The sequence below is a fragment of the Pteronotus mesoamericanus genome, unplaced genomic scaffold, assembly GCF_021234165.1.
Source record: "Pteronotus mesoamericanus isolate MK-2021 breed Mesoamerican mustached bat unplaced genomic scaffold, CSHL_Meso_final contig_164, whole genome shotgun sequence".
Taxonomy (NCBI): domain Eukaryota; kingdom Metazoa; phylum Chordata; class Mammalia; order Chiroptera; family Mormoopidae; genus Pteronotus; species Pteronotus mesoamericanus.
Window position 1 is genome coordinate 30,229,968 of NW_026555065.1, and position 17,423 is coordinate 30,247,390.

General features: G+C 43.4%; 1 protein-coding gene across 1 annotated transcript in view; it reads left to right on the forward strand.

The window, feature by feature from the left end:
- RYR3 (ryanodine receptor 3) overlaps window positions 1-17,423 on the forward strand; it is a 509,318-nt gene that overhangs the window by 473,641 nt on the left and 18,254 nt on the right. Inside the window, 13 exon segments of the mRNA XM_054565625.1 lie at window positions 127-203; window positions 2,684-2,757; window positions 3,033-3,050; window positions 3,479-3,559; window positions 4,016-4,104; window positions 5,234-5,362; window positions 7,363-7,467; window positions 9,238-9,319; window positions 9,980-11,307; window positions 13,204-13,262; window positions 14,043-14,211; window positions 15,317-15,403; window positions 16,483-16,683. Coding sequence (XP_054421600.1) covers window positions 127-203; window positions 2,684-2,757; window positions 3,033-3,050; window positions 3,479-3,559; window positions 4,016-4,104; window positions 5,234-5,362; window positions 7,363-7,467; window positions 9,238-9,319; window positions 9,980-11,307; window positions 13,204-13,262; window positions 14,043-14,211; window positions 15,317-15,403; window positions 16,483-16,683 — 2,499 coding nt within the window.

Consider the following 17,423-nt stretch of genomic DNA (forward strand, 5'->3'; position numbering starts at 1 on the left):
GACCCTGGATCTGACTTGGTGTGCCTGCTTGGCTAGGACTGTGCCATTCTCCACTACGGTTAGGTGGGTCAAAACTTATAGCATAGCTTCCGTTGTTTTTCCTTTTAAACTGTGTCTCCTTTGCAGAAAATGTTAGATTACCTAAAAGAGAAAAAGGACGCTGGATTCTTTCAAAGCCTTTCTGGTCTTATGCAGTCTTGCAGGTAAATATGGGAAAACCACCCACAGCATTTTATAAACTCATCAGTATTCAAAGAAAGGGAGAACGGGATGGGGAGGGCCGCCAAATACACTGGCTTATCATGGAATTATTGAGAGAGGTGTCACCTACTTTAGAAAGGGAAAAGAATGGATGGGCATTGTTCCTCCAGCTTGTATCACCAGAGGGTGATACTCAAATGATATTCAGGGAGGAAATGTCATCGCCATTAGACATGCACACTTGTTTGTTTGGCTTTTTAATCACCCTCACCTCCTTTTTTGTTATGTTGTTATCCTCAGAACTGAGTGTGAGTTTCTCCTAAACATACGTGCTCATAAAAGTCAAACCAGAAAAGAATGGACAGAAGAGGATTCCTTCACTATGACTCAAGGATATGTTTTCATTAGGCATTTTGTTAATCTTTAGCCTTAATTGGTCTTTGAGCCTGAATAGATATTTGGTAGGTACATATTTTGACAGAGGAACATGCTAACATGGGAACATTTTGACATAGCCTAAAAAATAAAACATTAAACTTTTTTGTTTTTATTACCAAGTTGTATATGCCTCGCCTCATTTCTGAACCCTCCGACAAATGAACAATTTATAACCAAAATCAGATTACCATACTTGCTCATTGTAGAGATGAGCCAGAAATCTAAGAAAAATGCATCAGCCTATTCTCTAATATTCACATATATTTTGAACAGTCTGCAACTCATTTTAAAAGGATTCAAAGTTATTATCTAGCTCATTTGCCTCCAATTAATATTCTTTAAAATGGAACATTAGGTTTTCCATTTCGAAATGTGGGGGACGAACAGTCTTTCTTTTGATGGACTTAATGTTACTAACTTTATTTGATTGGGTAAGTATTGTACCCTGGGGCTGGAGGGAGCATATCTGAGCTGCAATACAATCCCTTGTTCTTACCTCCTCTCCTCCTCCCCAGTGACAGCCAATTTGTTTATTATCTCTCTTAGAAAGAAAATGCAATATTGCCAGACCTGACTCACTGAGGGTAAAGTCGTACATGTGGACTCAAGATGGCAAAAATCAAGGCAGCTCAGTTCCATATTGTTCATAAAATGCTCAGTTAAATTCCTAAGAGTTCTCTTGGTAGACAGCAACACTTACTATTGCCCACCTCATTTATAACGATGGCTTGGAAGGACAGGTGACATACCCTGATAGGCTGACTACATTGTAAGGTTGTAAGGTATTTTAGTAGTCTTATGCTGATTATAAAAATAATACATACCTGTAAAACATTTAAGCATTAGAGAAATTAAAGCCTTGCAAATGGGTGTTTTGCAACGGAGTAAGGACCAGAAATGTCTGTTGCGTAGATTGTCTCCTGAATCAGAACTGCTGCTTCAGAGCAGCTACGTCCAAACATGTCCTGTTCCATATTATCCTCCCTTGACAGCAAAACCCAAGTAAAAGGATAGTTTTGTGTTATTGAACAGACCCGTTTTACAGCAGAACCAACAAGACGTCAGTAGGAATTTTCACTGTTTTCTTTTTTAAATTCATCTAAATTGCAGAATGTCTGTGACCATCTAAAAGGGGAAAAAAAGGTCCTGGGTTTTTCCCTAATGTCTTTCCAATATGATGGTCATTTCCTTTGCCCAGTGGTAAAAGGAAGGCAAGGTTTTGCAGAATCTTCACAAATTTAGCCATAAGCTTCCCTAAGAGCAATATTCTTGTGAGACTTGTGTTCTTTGAAACCTCTCAGGCTGGGAGCTAGAGTTCATTAGAGAAATAGAATGAGCTCCAGTTGGAAATGATGCGATCACACAGTGTCCTCACTGTTAAGCTTTGAGGGTCATACAAGGGTTCCTGACTAAGGAGAATTTGATGATGGCTGTGACTGGGAAGGTTGGGGAAAGTGGGGACAAAAATGAAGGCCAACTTCTCAAAGGTTCAGGAACATCAGTGCCCCTGGAAAGCTTAATCTCACCTACTGTTTGGCTCCTGAATGACTCGAGAACCCTCAAAGGGCATGGCCCTTTGAAATCTGGGAATTTGTAGCCCTCCCTGTCAGTATTCATCCTGAGCACCACCATTCCTTGTGATCCTCAGAGAAAGGGGGCAAACATGGGAGAGTAATATTAATTAGTGCAGTTTCAAGTAAACGTTCCCTCGAAAAATTTAGAAACAAGTTGTTCCTTGTTTATTTGGAAAGCCTCTCTACATCGTCATCCATAAGAAGGGGCTCGACACTAGACAAACAATGACAGCCGCCATAATAAGTGTTTGTGCCCCGCTCCACAGACGTGGCAAGGTCTGTGAGCTCTAGACGTCTTTGGGCAGCACTGCCTGACGCAAAGCGTGTTAGACTCAAACATGCTGTGATGTGTTAGAGCGTTTATGATGGTACAAGGACAAGATATTCCTAGTCAATAGGTACATTGACATTAGAAATCTATTTTCCCAGTGTGCACAGCCCTGAACCTTGTTTTCTTTTGTCTATTAAAGCGTCCTTGATTTGAATGCATTTGAGAGGCAGAATAAAGCTGAAGGCCTGGGGATGGTTACCGAGGAAGGAACACGTAAGTAACTAATGACTGTGAAGGCCACTCTCTTCCTGACAAAAAAAACAAAAAACAAAAAACAAAAAATCTTAACTATATCTGGTTAGAACCCCCTGCTCATTGCTTCTTAATCCTCAAGGACTTGCTCCATGTCAGCAAAACATTTCCATCAGCAACTTTGATAAAGCTATCATCCAGGCTGGATGTGTTCAAAGAGACAGTCTTAGCTAAAGATAGTTTAGCATGGTGTTTATGGTTTTCTTACTTGTATTCTGTTTTTCTCTTATCACCAGTCATTGTTCGTGAGCGTGGTAAGTCTGAGTTGCTGGCCTGAGTTCCTACCATGTGTGAGTCCTAAGGGATCTGATGTCATTTTCTCAGCTCAGATACCTTTTAGGCTTGGTGGTTGCATGTCGAGTTTAACTCAGCAGTTTGATGTTTAAATAAAGAAGAGTCTTCCATCTGAAAAGCATGGGTTATGGTCTGTGAACCTTTACTGCCACTAGCCTGGTTGTTTTCCTTACAAATGCACCCTGCGGCTAAATATTTTAGCTTTGTTGGTCATTGTGTTGTGCAGCCTCAGTTCCGGGTTAATCGGGTCGTCGATCAGCATACATTCAAAGTTTCCCTTCCAAACCATTCTGGCACAGCTTCTTTAGCATTTTTGCAGTCATTTGCATTGGAAGGTGTCCTATGTTTAAAAGCAAATAGATGCTCACCAGTGTGCTCTGTTTTCAAGGTGAAAAAGTACTCCAGAACGATGAGTTCACACGAGATCTCTTTAGATTCCTACAGTTACTTTGTGAAGGACACAACAGTGGTAAGTGGAACAGATTAATTTGTCAAGGGAAAGCAGCATTCAGGTGCAAGATTATGATTCATTTCAGGAAGCCACATTAAATGCAACCAGTTGCTAACTTAAGGACAGCAGTTAATTCATTCCTAAATAAGAAACCCTATGCAAAGTGACCTTTAATTCATGGCTAAAGTAATTTAGTGCCACCCAGGCTAAGCTGGTTCCCGAATCTTCAGGTGGCCAAACTAAACACCAAGCCCTTTCTGTCAAGGTCTCAAGGCTCATTAGGTCCAGTTTCTGGTATCACCAGGGTGGGAGAGATCAGGTCAGAACTCTGTCCTGCAGGGTCCACCAAGACCCAAACAGGGGGCCCTTGTAAGGCTTTTCACATAGCGTGCCTCTCTGAATTTACCTAAGAGAGCACGACTGGATCCCTAGGTGAGACAGGGACAGGCTCTGACCCAGCCCTGGTGTTGTCAGATTTTCAGAACTACCTGCGAACCCAGATGGGTAACACCACCACCGTGAACATCATCATCAGCACCGTGGACTACCTTCTGCGTCTTCAGGTGAGTGGGCCTTGGATGGTTGCAGGTCTCAGATATACTTCCAACAGCTAAAAGCATTTAGTTACACAGAGTCAGGGAGGCCCGGGAGATAGTCAAGCCCCAGTAAGGAAGGTATTATAATCTATGTCTGCACAATTATAGGAAGTCAAATGCAGTAAGTCCCCAACATCATCAATAAGTTCTACAACTTTAAGAGTGAAATGACATATAATGAAACCGGTATTGCCAGAGGCTGACATAAATAAGTGTTAAGTTCCTACAGCATCTCATCAATATTATAACCAAGTGACACTGAACAAAACAATGTTATTCAAGGATCTGCTGTGCCTAAAATGTGTATTTGAATGTTTGGAGACTGACCCAGGGAAGAGGGTTTAAAACGATATCATTTATTATGAAATGCTGATGTATTTTAGTTTTGCCAGTGAAAGCCTAGCCACAGTGCCCCAAAGCAATAAAACAACCTGTGAAAGAGAAAAGATTCTTCACTAGGAAAAAATTACAGAAACTGGTTGGAATAGGTGTTGAGAAGTCACTTGGTTTAATTCTTTGAAGAAAAATCCAAATAATGTAAAAAAGAAAAAAGCCATAAACATAAAAAAGGATTCTCTTCTCTCTTTGTTGATTCTTTATCCACTTCTGCCCCTGAACCGTTTGTGACCTGAAGTCATCTAGTTAACTTCCTGTGTTCCAGGTTTCTCATCTATTAAATGGGTAGGACACTTTCCATAGGATGATAGTAAAGTCTGAGAGGTTTAATGTATGCAATAAGCTCAGAAAAATGTTTGGCACTTATAGTGTTAGCTATTATGTTTGTTGCATTATGATTATTTGGATGATAATCATTACTATCTTTAGTTTACATCTTTCCTTGTGAATAAATTGTCTTATATCATAGCCACCCAGGCCCAGCTGTCCTCTCTCCTATCTGTTCTTTCCTGAGGAGGGCCGTTGGTCCTTCAAAGATGCTAGAGATCACCTATCTCGTGCTCCTTCACAGAGTCCCAGGTTCCTGTCATAGCGAAGAGGTTGCAGAGATGTAGGATTCTCTTGTATTCTTCATGAACATTGACTTTAGCTACACTGACGGATGCCTGAGAAATACTAAACTCCACTTGTTTGTTCTTAGGAATCAATCAGTGATTTCTACTGGTATTATTCAGGGAAGGACATAATTGATGAATCCGGACAGCACAATTTTTCCAAAGCCCTGGCAGTCACAAAGCAGATTTTCAATTCTCTCACAGAATACATCCAGGTATGTGCTACGGGATGCATGCTCAAAGACAAAGAGAACACTTTTCACATTCCCAAATTCTGTATTCCCTGGAGAATATTGGGGTGCACATAGGATTGTGCATCTAGCCCTGTGCTGACAATGCTTCTTATCTGTAAATAGGAAGCAAGGGTGCTACACTCTGTGAGACTGTGGCTTATGGCCCTCACTGTGACCTGTTCATAGTGTTGCCACACTTGTATTTATCTAATTACATTTTGCTTTCCCTCCTAGACTGAAAACTTTTTGCAGACAAAAAAACACTTCTTATTTAATTTAAAATTCTTCATTCCTAGCACAATATCTAGCACATCGTAGGTGTTGAGTAAATGTGGACAGTGGAGTAGAGAAATGATTACTGGAATGAAGGAATAAATGTGCAAATGATGTTACACTGAGTCTTGAGATTAAACATGGAATTCACAAGATCCTACGAATTTGTCAGAAATGGACTCTATGGAAAGGATAACTTCAGGAGTACCTGAGCTTTATGCATTAGCACATAAGCTGGCAGTGCAATCTGCAAGTGAAGTTCAGGTTGAATGTCTAGATCTTGCTGCATTCCTGTTCTGTTCACAGGCTTCTCTGCTGGTTGTCTACAGCAGTCTAGCCACTGTGAAAAAGAATAGAGGATGTACTCAGGCGTAATTTGCTATAAAATCAATAGCCATACCACAGTCCTCAGTGATGTTACATAAATGTTTTAAAGAACCATAGGATGAGCCCACTGGCTCAGTAAGATCATATTTGCTTACTAAGATAAACACAAAACTAAGACTATCAACCTGAAAAGGAGAATTTTAAGGGAGAGATTGAGCCTTGTCACCCCAGGATTGTAAAAACATGAGGAGGTAAACCCAGGAACAGGTGGCTCATCTGAAGTGTCACAGAATGTGAAATACCCATGAGGATGATTTGAACATATTTGACAAGCATCTGATTTGCTCCCTGCAGAACACATCCTAATCTTCAGAATTTCCCATGTAGCACTTAACCCAAAAGTAAAGGAGGGGCCTTATGAGTCTTTTTCTACAATGGGTTTTGTTGCAAAAATCATCTAGAGGTTTCCAGGGATCAGGCACCAAATGTACACAAATGGTGATTTTTGAACGAGCTTATGTGATTTACGGAAGCAGGCAGTATTTCTCATGCTCACCTCCTCCCTGAGAATTCTACCTAGACTTTTCCAGAACATGAAATAGTATTAATGTTTTCTTTGGAAATTCCTTACTGAAGAGTGATTTGAGAATGATTAAAGGGTGGAGAAAAGTAAACTATAAGAAAGGTTAGGATAGGAAATGTTGCTTCAGTAATGATCTGCAAAAAACAGGAAAGGTTATATTAACATGGAAAATGAAAACTGGTCATTGTCATCCCTCTGTGTTCGGCTTTCAGAAAAGATAGTTAGAGATGGTATTATACCTGAAGTCCAGGTTAATGGTAAGAAAACCCTAAAAGCATTTGAACACCAGGAGTATTATTCAGTGTGCGTTTGTTTGTTCACCTGAGTAGACAGCCGTGTGGTCATAGTGTTCTCCACGCAGCTTTGCCAGAGAACAGTGGGGGCGCGAGGGCCTGACCGCCCCCTGGGCCCCATGGCTCTCCTGAGTTCCTCGGAACCCGCGTAAGCCGAGGCGTAGATGAAAGTGGGCAGGAGTGCCCTTCCGTCCTGTTTCAACAAGAGCTTTTAACTCTTTTAAGTAATGTTCCTGAGTGTCAGGTTTTATTTGAAGAACATAATCTAAGGCTAAAAAAAAAAAAAATGTGGAAATCACTGGACTGTGAAATTCCTAGTAGCTTTTGCTAGACAAAGGATCCTATGATGGGGGGTGTTACTATCTTGGGGAAATATTGGGCACAAAATATGTGACTTCTGGGAGGAGCTATCTTTTCACATAAGCTGGTGTCACATGCCCTTTCTAGGGCACGTTTCAGAGCAGCTCGTGATGTTTAAGTGAAACAGGATGTCCTCCTCTCCATAGGGCCCTTGCATTGGGAACCAACAGAGCCTGGCTCACAGCAGGCTGTGGGACGCAGTGGTCGGCTTCCTCCATGTATTTGCTAACATGCAGATGAAACTCTCTCAGGTACTGTGGCCTGTCCCCAGTGAGCTGTTGGTGTGAAATGCTAAGTCAGTCCCTGCCCTGTGGTATTCCCCTTGTGGATGTGGCTGCTTGATAAATGGATGAAAACGCCATGCATATTAGGTCTCAGTTTTAAAACCATGGGTCTAAATGGGAGACAGGCATGAATGCCCCCAGACAGGCTTTTGCATGGATGCAGCTTCCTTCCTGGTCCCCCCCTCAACCTACCCTTTTCATAGCTGCCTCCACATTTGCCTCTTATGGTGCTAATCCCTTTTGCTTCTTTGTCACTGCTTTGTCAGTTTATATCAATCTACCAGCCCTGTCTGATCAGTCAGATGTCTGCATGTCTCTCTAATTCACATGTCCCTTCTCTCTCATCTTTGCTTCCCCCTTTCATCCCATCTCTGCCATTCCTTCTCACTCCCCATCTCTCTGGCAAGATGAACCGGACTCGCTCAGAGCATTTGTTATGAACAAATAAATGTAGTGTCATGTAGTAATTGATCATCTCTCTCCATGACAACACGTGAGGGAGAACTTCAGGATGTTTCAGGCTGATTAGAATAACATTTGCAGCACTGATTTAAATAATGTGTACCTAAAATGTTCAAGGCTGTCACATCTGCCTCCTCTCTTCTGGAATGTGCTATTTAACCCTTTCATTTTTCCCCTTTTGACTCTGGCCTTATGGGAGGAGAGAGTTCTTGGGAGGGCTGCTAATTTGGCAGTGATACGTCAGCCAACTGAGTCCTGTGTCAACCCAGCTGAGGCAGCACGGTGGAGAGGCTCCGGAGACAGGAGCCTGGGCCTGCCGCCTCCTCGCTGGTGACTTTCAAAAGTCACTTCCCTTTTCTGGTTCTTTTGTTTCGTCATGTGTAAAATATTGAGAGTTAAAATAGATCTCTTCCAGCTCTAATATTCTACACGTCTGTTTTGATTAGAGCTATGACACACATCAAAGGTGGGGGAAATCCCTCTGAAATGTAAAGAGCCAGACATAAAAAAACCACAACAAAACCTGTCTTTACAGAGAGAGTCTATAAAAGAAGTGTGGCCCAGATGCATTATTAGTCTCACCCTTGAATTGCCCACCTCAGATATTCCAAAGATTGTCTTCCTTTAGTGACGTAGGATATAAAGCACAGTGCCAACTTGACAGTGCACTGTCCGCAATGCTGAAATTAAAACCAAACAGACTAGTATCAAAACCATCCAGAGGTAGAGCCTCAATTACATAACATTTTAAGGGACCAGTGGCACCCAGATCACCACCAACTAGAATCAGGAGAACCTACATTAATCCAGAACCTAAACTAATCCATTAGAAAAAGTAGAGCCCATGTAGCAATATAATCTCGATACCTTAATTGGATTGCAATAATATGCCCAAAAACGTCATTTGTAGTTCTCCAGTATTTAAAAACAAAACAAAACAAAACAAAAAAACCCATAAACTACTAGATATACCTAACAGCTCTTCGGCAGATTGAGTTGTTCAGTAGTTTTGGACAACACGTGGTATACCTGCCACGCTGTGCTAATAAAGGAACACCGTAAAAGAATGCTATTGGCCGAGCCCTGCTACAGCAAGCTTCCTGATGCCACAAACAGTGGATGGTAGGGCGTCCGCATTCACAATAAGAAGGGAGCTTATTCCCGAGATTGACGCAGCCCTCGCCTAACATTTCCAGAGCAGGCTCTTCTTGCTCACTGCCCCGCACTTTGCTGAGGGATCAGATAGCTCAGGGGTATCTCCTGTTTCTGTTCTAGGATTCCAGTCAGATCGAGCTGCTGAAGGAACTCTTGGATCTCCTTCAGGACATGGTGGTGATGCTTCTGTCCCTCCTGGAAGGTTGGGCTGTTTGGTATAACTAGGCATTCACACAACTGTAATTGGTCTGAGTGCTAACCATACTAATCACGCAGGTTATCCTTCTGGCAGGTCATTCATGCCATATGACAGTGGTTAGAAAGACAAATTTTCAGCAACAACAACAACAAAAAATGAGTGAGGGGCACATGGTCTGAAGGACAAAGCCTGAAACCAACTCATTTTATGTCAATAGGAAAGCCAGAATGAACTGGGGAAAACCTCTAAGCTTTGCTCTTCCCTATCCTCTCCCTCTCCCCATTGCTTTTCAGTACATCTGGCTGCCAGTGTGTATGCCAGCCATCTAGTTGGTCACCCTCCTAGGTCTAAGGGGATAAGGGGCACCACTTATTCCTATGTGTCCCCAATAATCTGATAACAAAACCGATTCCCAGGCCCCAGGCCAGATAAAAAGGCACTGGTATAGCCATCTCCTCCTTCCCTCTATTTCCATCCCCCCTTGGCTCCTAGTGGTGTAGTCTTTATGGCTTGCTGCTCCCTCCTGCCCATTTCCAAATCATCACAGTCAGAAAAGAGCTGACTGATTTGGCACATAAGTCTTCTAAAAATAGCTACCTGACCATTACACAATGACCTGGATTTATTGATATATGTGTATGTCTTTTTGAACCTGCCTCACAGGGAATGTGGTAAATGGAACTATTGGCAAGCAGATGGTTGACACACTGGTAGAGTCATCTACCAATGTAGAAATGATCTTGAAATTCTTTGACATGTTCTTGAAACTTAAAGACTTAACCAGCTCAGACACCTTCAAAGAATATGACCCAGATGGTAAAGGGATTATCTCCAAAAAAGAATTCCAGAAGACCATGGAAGGGCAAAAACAGTACACGCAGTCAGAGATTGACTTTCTCCTTTCATGTGCAGAAGCTGATGAGAATGACATGTTTAATTACCTTGATTTCGTAGACCGGTTCCACGAGCCGGCCAAGGACATAGGGTTTAACGTGGCAGTGTTATTGACAAATCTGTCAGAGCACATGCCAAATGACTCTCGCCTGAAGTGTCTGTTGGACCCAGCAGAAAGTGTGCTGACTTACTTTGAACCATACCTAGGACGCATTGAGATTATGGGTGGGGCCAAGAAAATCGAGCGTGTTTATTTTGAGATCAGTGAATCTAGTCGAACTCAATGGGAAAAGCCCCAAGTGAAAGAATCTAAGCGACAGTTCATCTTTGACGTTGTCAATGAAGGTGGAGAACAGGAAAAGATGGAACTGTTTGTGAACTTCTGTGAGGATACCATCTTTGAAATGCAGTTAGCATCTCAGATCTCTGAATCTGACTCAGCTGACAGGCCAGAAGAGGAGGAAGAAGATGAAGACTCTTCTTACACGTTAGAAATCGAGGGTGAAGAGGAGGATGACAAGCTTTCTGAGCCTGCCTCTGCATTTGCCATGGCCTGTGCCTCGGTGAAGAGAAATGTTGCCAACTTCCTAAGGAAGGCAACCCTGAAGAACCTCAGGAAGCAATACAGGAAGGTGAAAAAGATGGCTGTGAAGGAGCTGGTAAAGGTGTTCTTCTCTTTCTTCTGGATGCTGTTCGTGGGGCTGTTCCGGTTGTTCTTCACCATATTTGGAGGAATCGTTCAGTTCCTCTGGAACACAGTGTTTGGAGGGGGCCTGGTAGAAGGGGCAAAGAACATCAGGGTGACCAAGATCCTGGGGGACATGCCTGACCCAACCCAATTTGGTATCCATGATGATGCCATGGAGGCCGAGAGGACAGAAGTGATGGAGCCAGGTGTCACCCCTGAACTAGTACACTTCATAAAGGGGGAGAAGGGAGACATGGATATTATGTCAGATCTTTTTGGATTCCACTCAAAGAAAGAAGGTGGCTTAAAGCATGGGCCCGAAGTGGGTTTGGGTGACCTGTCTGAGATTGTTGGCAAAGATGAACCCCCTACGCTAGAGAGTACTGTACGGAAGAAAAGGAAAGCACAGGTAAGCATAATTTGTTTCCGTCATCTTTCTTTACGCCCAGAAAAAGACTTGCCACTATATTTTGCAATCAGTACTGATACCAATTCCCTAAGGGCCAATGCTGTATTAGAGACCAGCTCTCCTAAAATTCCCCTGATCTCATAATTCCAGCTCTGTCATGTCTGGGGAGAGCAAGACTTAAATGGTTGTGTCAGCGTTTAATTGGTGAGTGGCCTTCAATTTACATCGTAGAGTTCAAACATGATGATCTGCGACGCTCACCTCATTTCCACATTTTTCTTAGAAGGTTAGTTCTCAAGGTAGACAGGTTCATTCCATGAACTAAAAGCATAGAAAACCATGTGTAGCATAACAGGAGACTTTCCTTGTGACACAATAAGTCTGCAGTGTCTCAAAAGGTCCAGATGATACCATATAATTTAGCACAGTGTCCCAGTGAGTTTTGTGACAATTGGGACACTTTTATTCTTGTGAAATTTGGACTTTGACTTAATTTACTAGATTAAGAGAATGAGCTAACAGTAATTCAAAGCCACTTGGTCATGGATGTGGGCCCTTGGCCTACCCTTGGTCATGGGTGTTGCCCCCTGTTGTAGCATGTAACTCACAGCATCATTCTAGCACTAAAGAGAGTAAGGAGACAAGTGTGAAGAGATCAGAACCCAAAGACAACTTTTATCCATTCATGACATTAATATTTATTAACTAGTTAATATGTGGTTTTCACTGCTTTTGGTTCTGAGAATAGAGTGGTGAATGAAAAATGCATTGCCCCTATAATTTAGTGAAAAAGAAAGATATTGGACAAGTCAGTTTAAGTGTGAAGAATGTTAGGAAGGAAAAATGCCAGCTACTAAGGAAATGCCTAGGAGAGAACGTTCACCTGGCTTGGAGGGGCAGGGGAGAAGGCATCAGAATCATAGGCATTCTTACTGTATTAATTTACTTACTTCGTTTTGCTACCTGATGTAGCCCCAGGACATAAACAGGGCATACATAATAGGGACTCATTCAAGGCCTGCGACATGCCAGGCTGTGCTCCAAGGATAGGAGAACTCAGTTAACAGGAAGGATGGCAGAGATAAAGCTTGACTTCTAATGGAAGAAGACGACAAATAATTACCTTTTGTGACACATGCTAAAATAAATGAGCAAGGACATGTGTTACAGAGTGAACGTGGGCCCTACTGCAAATGGGATGGTCAAGGAGGCTTCTTAAAAGGTGTCCCCTGAGCCAAGTCCTGAAGGCTATCAGACACACATAAAGCAGTCGTACTCCACACAGAGGATGTGGCTGATGTGAAGGTCACAATGCCGGGGAGGGTTTGGAATATCCCAGGAAAGGAAATGAGGCCTGGGTGGGTGTAGGAAGTACAAATCAAGTGGCGCTAGATGAGGATGGAGCAAAAGGCTACGATTATGTTGGCCTTGTAGACCTGGGTAAGGAGCTTGAATTTTCTTCTCAGTGCATTGGTCGTCAGTCCGAGGGATTGGGGTGGTGGTAAGAAGACTGGAGAAAAGGCAGGTATCCTGTCTGATGGAAGTCGGTTCTCAGTTGGACCTGGCATTATCCACGCCCCACCTCTCCCGGACACAAGGGGCGGTAGGACCACTGCCAATGGGCTCTGACAATGTCCTAGTACACGTTTCTCTGAGGGGAATAATAACAGGGCAATGGAGTTTTGGAGTTTGAAATCTTTGTCTTGACACCTCTCCAGAATACCTTGTTATACAGCAGGACACTGACATTCCATGATCCAGAAAAAAAGCAGAGGTATGAAAAAAGAAAGCCTTTGGGACTTCTAACCAAGGAGACAAAAATGGCCAGCAATGTAGTTCATCACCATGAACTTATTGATTTGGGGGAAATCTTGACTGATTGGTGTTTTTGTCTAGGCGGCAGAGATGAAAGCAGCCCATGAATCAGAAGGAAAAGTAGAACCTGAGAAAGCAGAGTAAGTTCTTGGTAACTTCAAGTACTCAGAACCCTGTAGTAGATCATTTTTGATGGCATCTACTATTCTATTCTATTGCCATGGTAAATAGAAAACTTGATTTTTAGTAATACAAGAAATAGATATTTTGCAAACTCTGGGCACATTTCCTTTAACCCCAGATATACAATAAACACATTTTACTAATCTTGGTAACTTTATAATTTCACTAGTAGATCAGAATTTCTCTTGATGGGAATTCCTCTTAATAGCTGGTCCTACAGGTGTGTTATGTGGGGACTTCTTAACTGCTCCTAGTCCACCTAGCCAAACAAATCATCACACACCCACATCCCGTAACTTTATACAATGTTGCTGATGATGACATCTCCTATAGTCAATACCTATTACATGCCAGGCCCTTTGCTAAGGCCTTTTACACAATATTTTATTTAATGCCTACCTCAGGTTTGGAGAATAGGTACTATTGCTAATTCAAATGAAGTCTTAAAAAATGGAAAAAAAATATAAAGGAATTTTCTGAAGGGAAAAAGTTGTTAGGCCAAATTTCAGAAGAAGATTAAAACCATATTTACAACTATTGTACACCTATGACCACGGCTCATGAAAGGGGCCACCGCTCATTAAGGGCAAAGTTGACATCCAGACACTGTGGAGTGACAAAGACCTGAGGTTCCTGCCCACGAGGCATAATTACAAGAGTTCTCTTTAATTCAGTCTCCCTGTCTGGGCCAGGCCTCCTTCTGTCCTCCGTACTGAGTGGGTTTCTTGTTCCTGCAGCATGGAAGATGGGGAGAAGGAGGATCCAGCCAGAGAAGAGCAAGCCAAGGCCCTATGGGCAGAAGCGACAAAAAAGAAGAAGCGACGGCGTGGCCAGAAAGTGGAGAAGCCTGAAGCCTTCATGGCTCATTTCTTTAAAGGGCTGGAAATCTATCAGACCAAGCTCCTGGTAAGCGCTCCTGCCCTGGCCTCACTTCCGGTGTGGGAGTTGCCCAAGCACCTCGGAGAAATGGCCATGGATTTTGTTTCACCATTTGGTCAGCCATGCTTCCTCGCTTCCTCATTCCTCTTCTTTTCCTCTTCTCATTTATCCACCTGTTCCTTTTGTGTTGGAGGAAAAGAAAGAGGATGACCTGGAAAAGCCAACTGCTCCAGCTGCCCTGCCCAGCAGTGGGGACCCTCTCTGACCTGTGCTCTCTTGGAGAAAGAGGGAATTCCTCTTTCTAGCCGGTCCTGTGTGTGTGTTATGTGGGAACTTAGCGACTCCTGTCCAAAGTTCAGAGGTAGTTGGATGCTTTAGGATGCAGAAAGAATATTCCTCTGGTAGGTGAGGTTCTCACACTAGTCCTCAAAAGCTGTTATTTCCCATGCAGTCAGCCCTCAGCCCAGCTTGTGATACTCTTTCTCGGACAAATTGCCCACTGAGGTATAGTTGCTGATGGCCAGGACAACACCTTCCCCAGCACCGTTGGTGAGAGCCCCTCCGCAGGGAGACTGAGGGGTTTCCCCACGCAGCTACCAATCTAGTCCTCCAGTGCTGATTTCTCCAGGACGGTGGCAGCGAGAATGGGAATAGCGCCCTCTGAAGGGCCCCTCTGGGGACTTACAAAGGAACAAAGGCCCAAGGCCAGAGGCTGGCTGCATGCAGGGTAGGAGCTGCAGAGAGAGGCTTTTTGAGAGCTTAGGTCTCTCATAATGTCCGAATAGACTACTTTCTCCATGAAGTGCTCAACACGCGCACACATGCACACACGCACACCTCCATAGCACCATTTGAGTCTGCAGGCGGCATGTTTGGCATTTGGTTCCCTGAGGGATAAGCTGGAGCAGGGTTCCTTTGACCATCGTTCAAAGAAATTTTTTTTACATCACCATTTCTGGTTTCTCCCCCAAATATGTCCTGAGAAGGCCAGAATTGTTCTAGAAGACTGGTTACCACAGAGTAGGACTAGCCCTGCATAAACTTCTAACCAGAAGATACCTTCTGTGCAAGAGAAGGGAGTTCTCTTTCCCTTGCTGAGCTCTTCGACTTCTGCCTGTCCTTTTCTTTTCAGCATTACCTGGCCAGGAATTTCTACAACCTGAGGTTCCTTGCTCTGTTTGTAGCCTTCGCTATCAACTTCATCCTGCTCTTTTACAAGGTGATACTTTATTCAAAGGTTATTTGCTAACTATACTTTGCTTTTTAAAAAACAATAGAAATTAGAGCTAATATTCTAATATCTAGAAATTTCTAAGACATTGGCTTCTAAAAAGAATACTATTTTTAGCAATGGGAAGAATGGAGGACTGCCTTGCAAGGGAAGCCAATTAGGGCACTATGTCAGTAGTATAGGATTGTTCTATTCATTACTTGATAAGTTCTTTAAATATTTGTTGGGCATCTACTGTGTCCTTGACCCTATGTTAGGAACTATGAGACATTTCAAAATGAGTAACACAGTTCTTCTCTTGAGGAATAAGGTAGCAGAGAGCCATTAAAATTGGCCCATATGTTAGTACCATTATGCAAGAAGAATTAACAGGAGTTGGTTTCTGGCTATGGGAAAAGGGAAATGAAGACTTGGAACATTGGTAAGTGGTCTTGTACTATGTAGGTACATAATAAATGTTTATGGAGTGAATTAATGAATAATAGGTCCTGGATGTTCGACATAGTCTTCAACGGGCTCTTTCATCTTGCCTATCTCCCTTCCTGTTTGAAACCACCTGTCTGATTTTTGCAAAACATGCTTTATTCACATCCACCTTCCACTCCATGAACTAATGGCTCTCTACTACCTGTAGAAGAAAAATGGAAGTTTACAGAGGGGTGTGGCAAAACTTGGTTTTAAACATATTGAGGTGGAAGTGACTGCAGACAGCATCCAGGCGGAGGTAGCCACAGGCAGCTGGAGCTGCAGGAGGCGGCCTGAAGGTGTAGATTTGGGAGTCATCCGTGTAAGAATGGCAGTTGAAGCGATGAATGTCAATGGCATCTAAGAAAGAATGGAAAATGCTGTGTGTGCTCCTGTTTGTGTCTTAACCTCCTCCCAGGCCACACAGCACATCAGAGACCACTTCCCGAGACACAGAAATTATAGCATACATAGTAAAACGTCCCTAAATGTTTTAATGGTTTTGCTTTATTTCAAAAGATACATTTTGTCTCTTTAAAGTGCTGTTCGCCTGGTGGCGGAGGCTCTTTCCGATGTTTATGAGTGTGCGTGTCATGGACCAGGTCACAGAAGAGCCCTTAGAAGAGGAGACAGAGGACGTGGCGAACCTGTGGCATTCCTTTAATGATGAGGAAGAGGAGGAAGCGATGGTGTTCTTTGTCCTGCAGGAGAGCACTGGGTATATGGCGCCGACGTTGCGGGCCCTGGCCATTATCCACACCATCATCTCTTTAGTCTGCGTGGTGGGCTACTACTGCCTGAAGGTGAGCTGCTGTCCGCTCCCAATCTAACGTGTCTCCGCAGGGAGGAAGCACCGTTTTTGAACCTACCCAGCCCTTTGTTCTCTCAGACTTTGCTAATGGGCTAAAGTTGGTGGAGCAGCAGCCTGGGCATCACCTAGGAGCTGGTTAGACCCATGCAATCTTGAGCCCTGCCCCAGGCCTTTTAAATCAGAATCTGTGACTTAACATGATCCCCAGGGGATCAGTAACCACACTGCATTTCAGGCTTGAAATGCATTGCATTTTTTGAAATTTGTTAAATTTCATAAAATTAGAATTATCAGGCTAAGTCACACATGGAGCTGGTAATGAAAGTTTCTTCTGCTCTCTGAATTCACATTGGAGTTTTTATAAAAACGCTTTTGACCTTTCCAAAATTACTCAGTTTTAACTATTCGCAAAATCAGAAGAAAACTTCATGATGAGTAACTTTCGGTTACTGTTTATGGCTGTGTAACAAATCACCCCAAAACTCAGCAATTAAAGGGAGAACATTGTGTCTCTCTGATCCTGCGGACCGGTGGGCACGCGAGCAGTCCCCTGGCTCCATGTGAGAGGTGGCTGCAGCGGCAGTCATCTGGGGGCTTGGCTGGCCCAGACCCTCCGTGACGGCACGCGCTCATGCCAGGCGCAGTGCCGGGGAAACAGCTGGCAGGCTGGGCTCGGCCCGGGTAGCTGGGCGTCTCCGTGGAGACTCAGCACATCGCCCTTTCCACATGGCC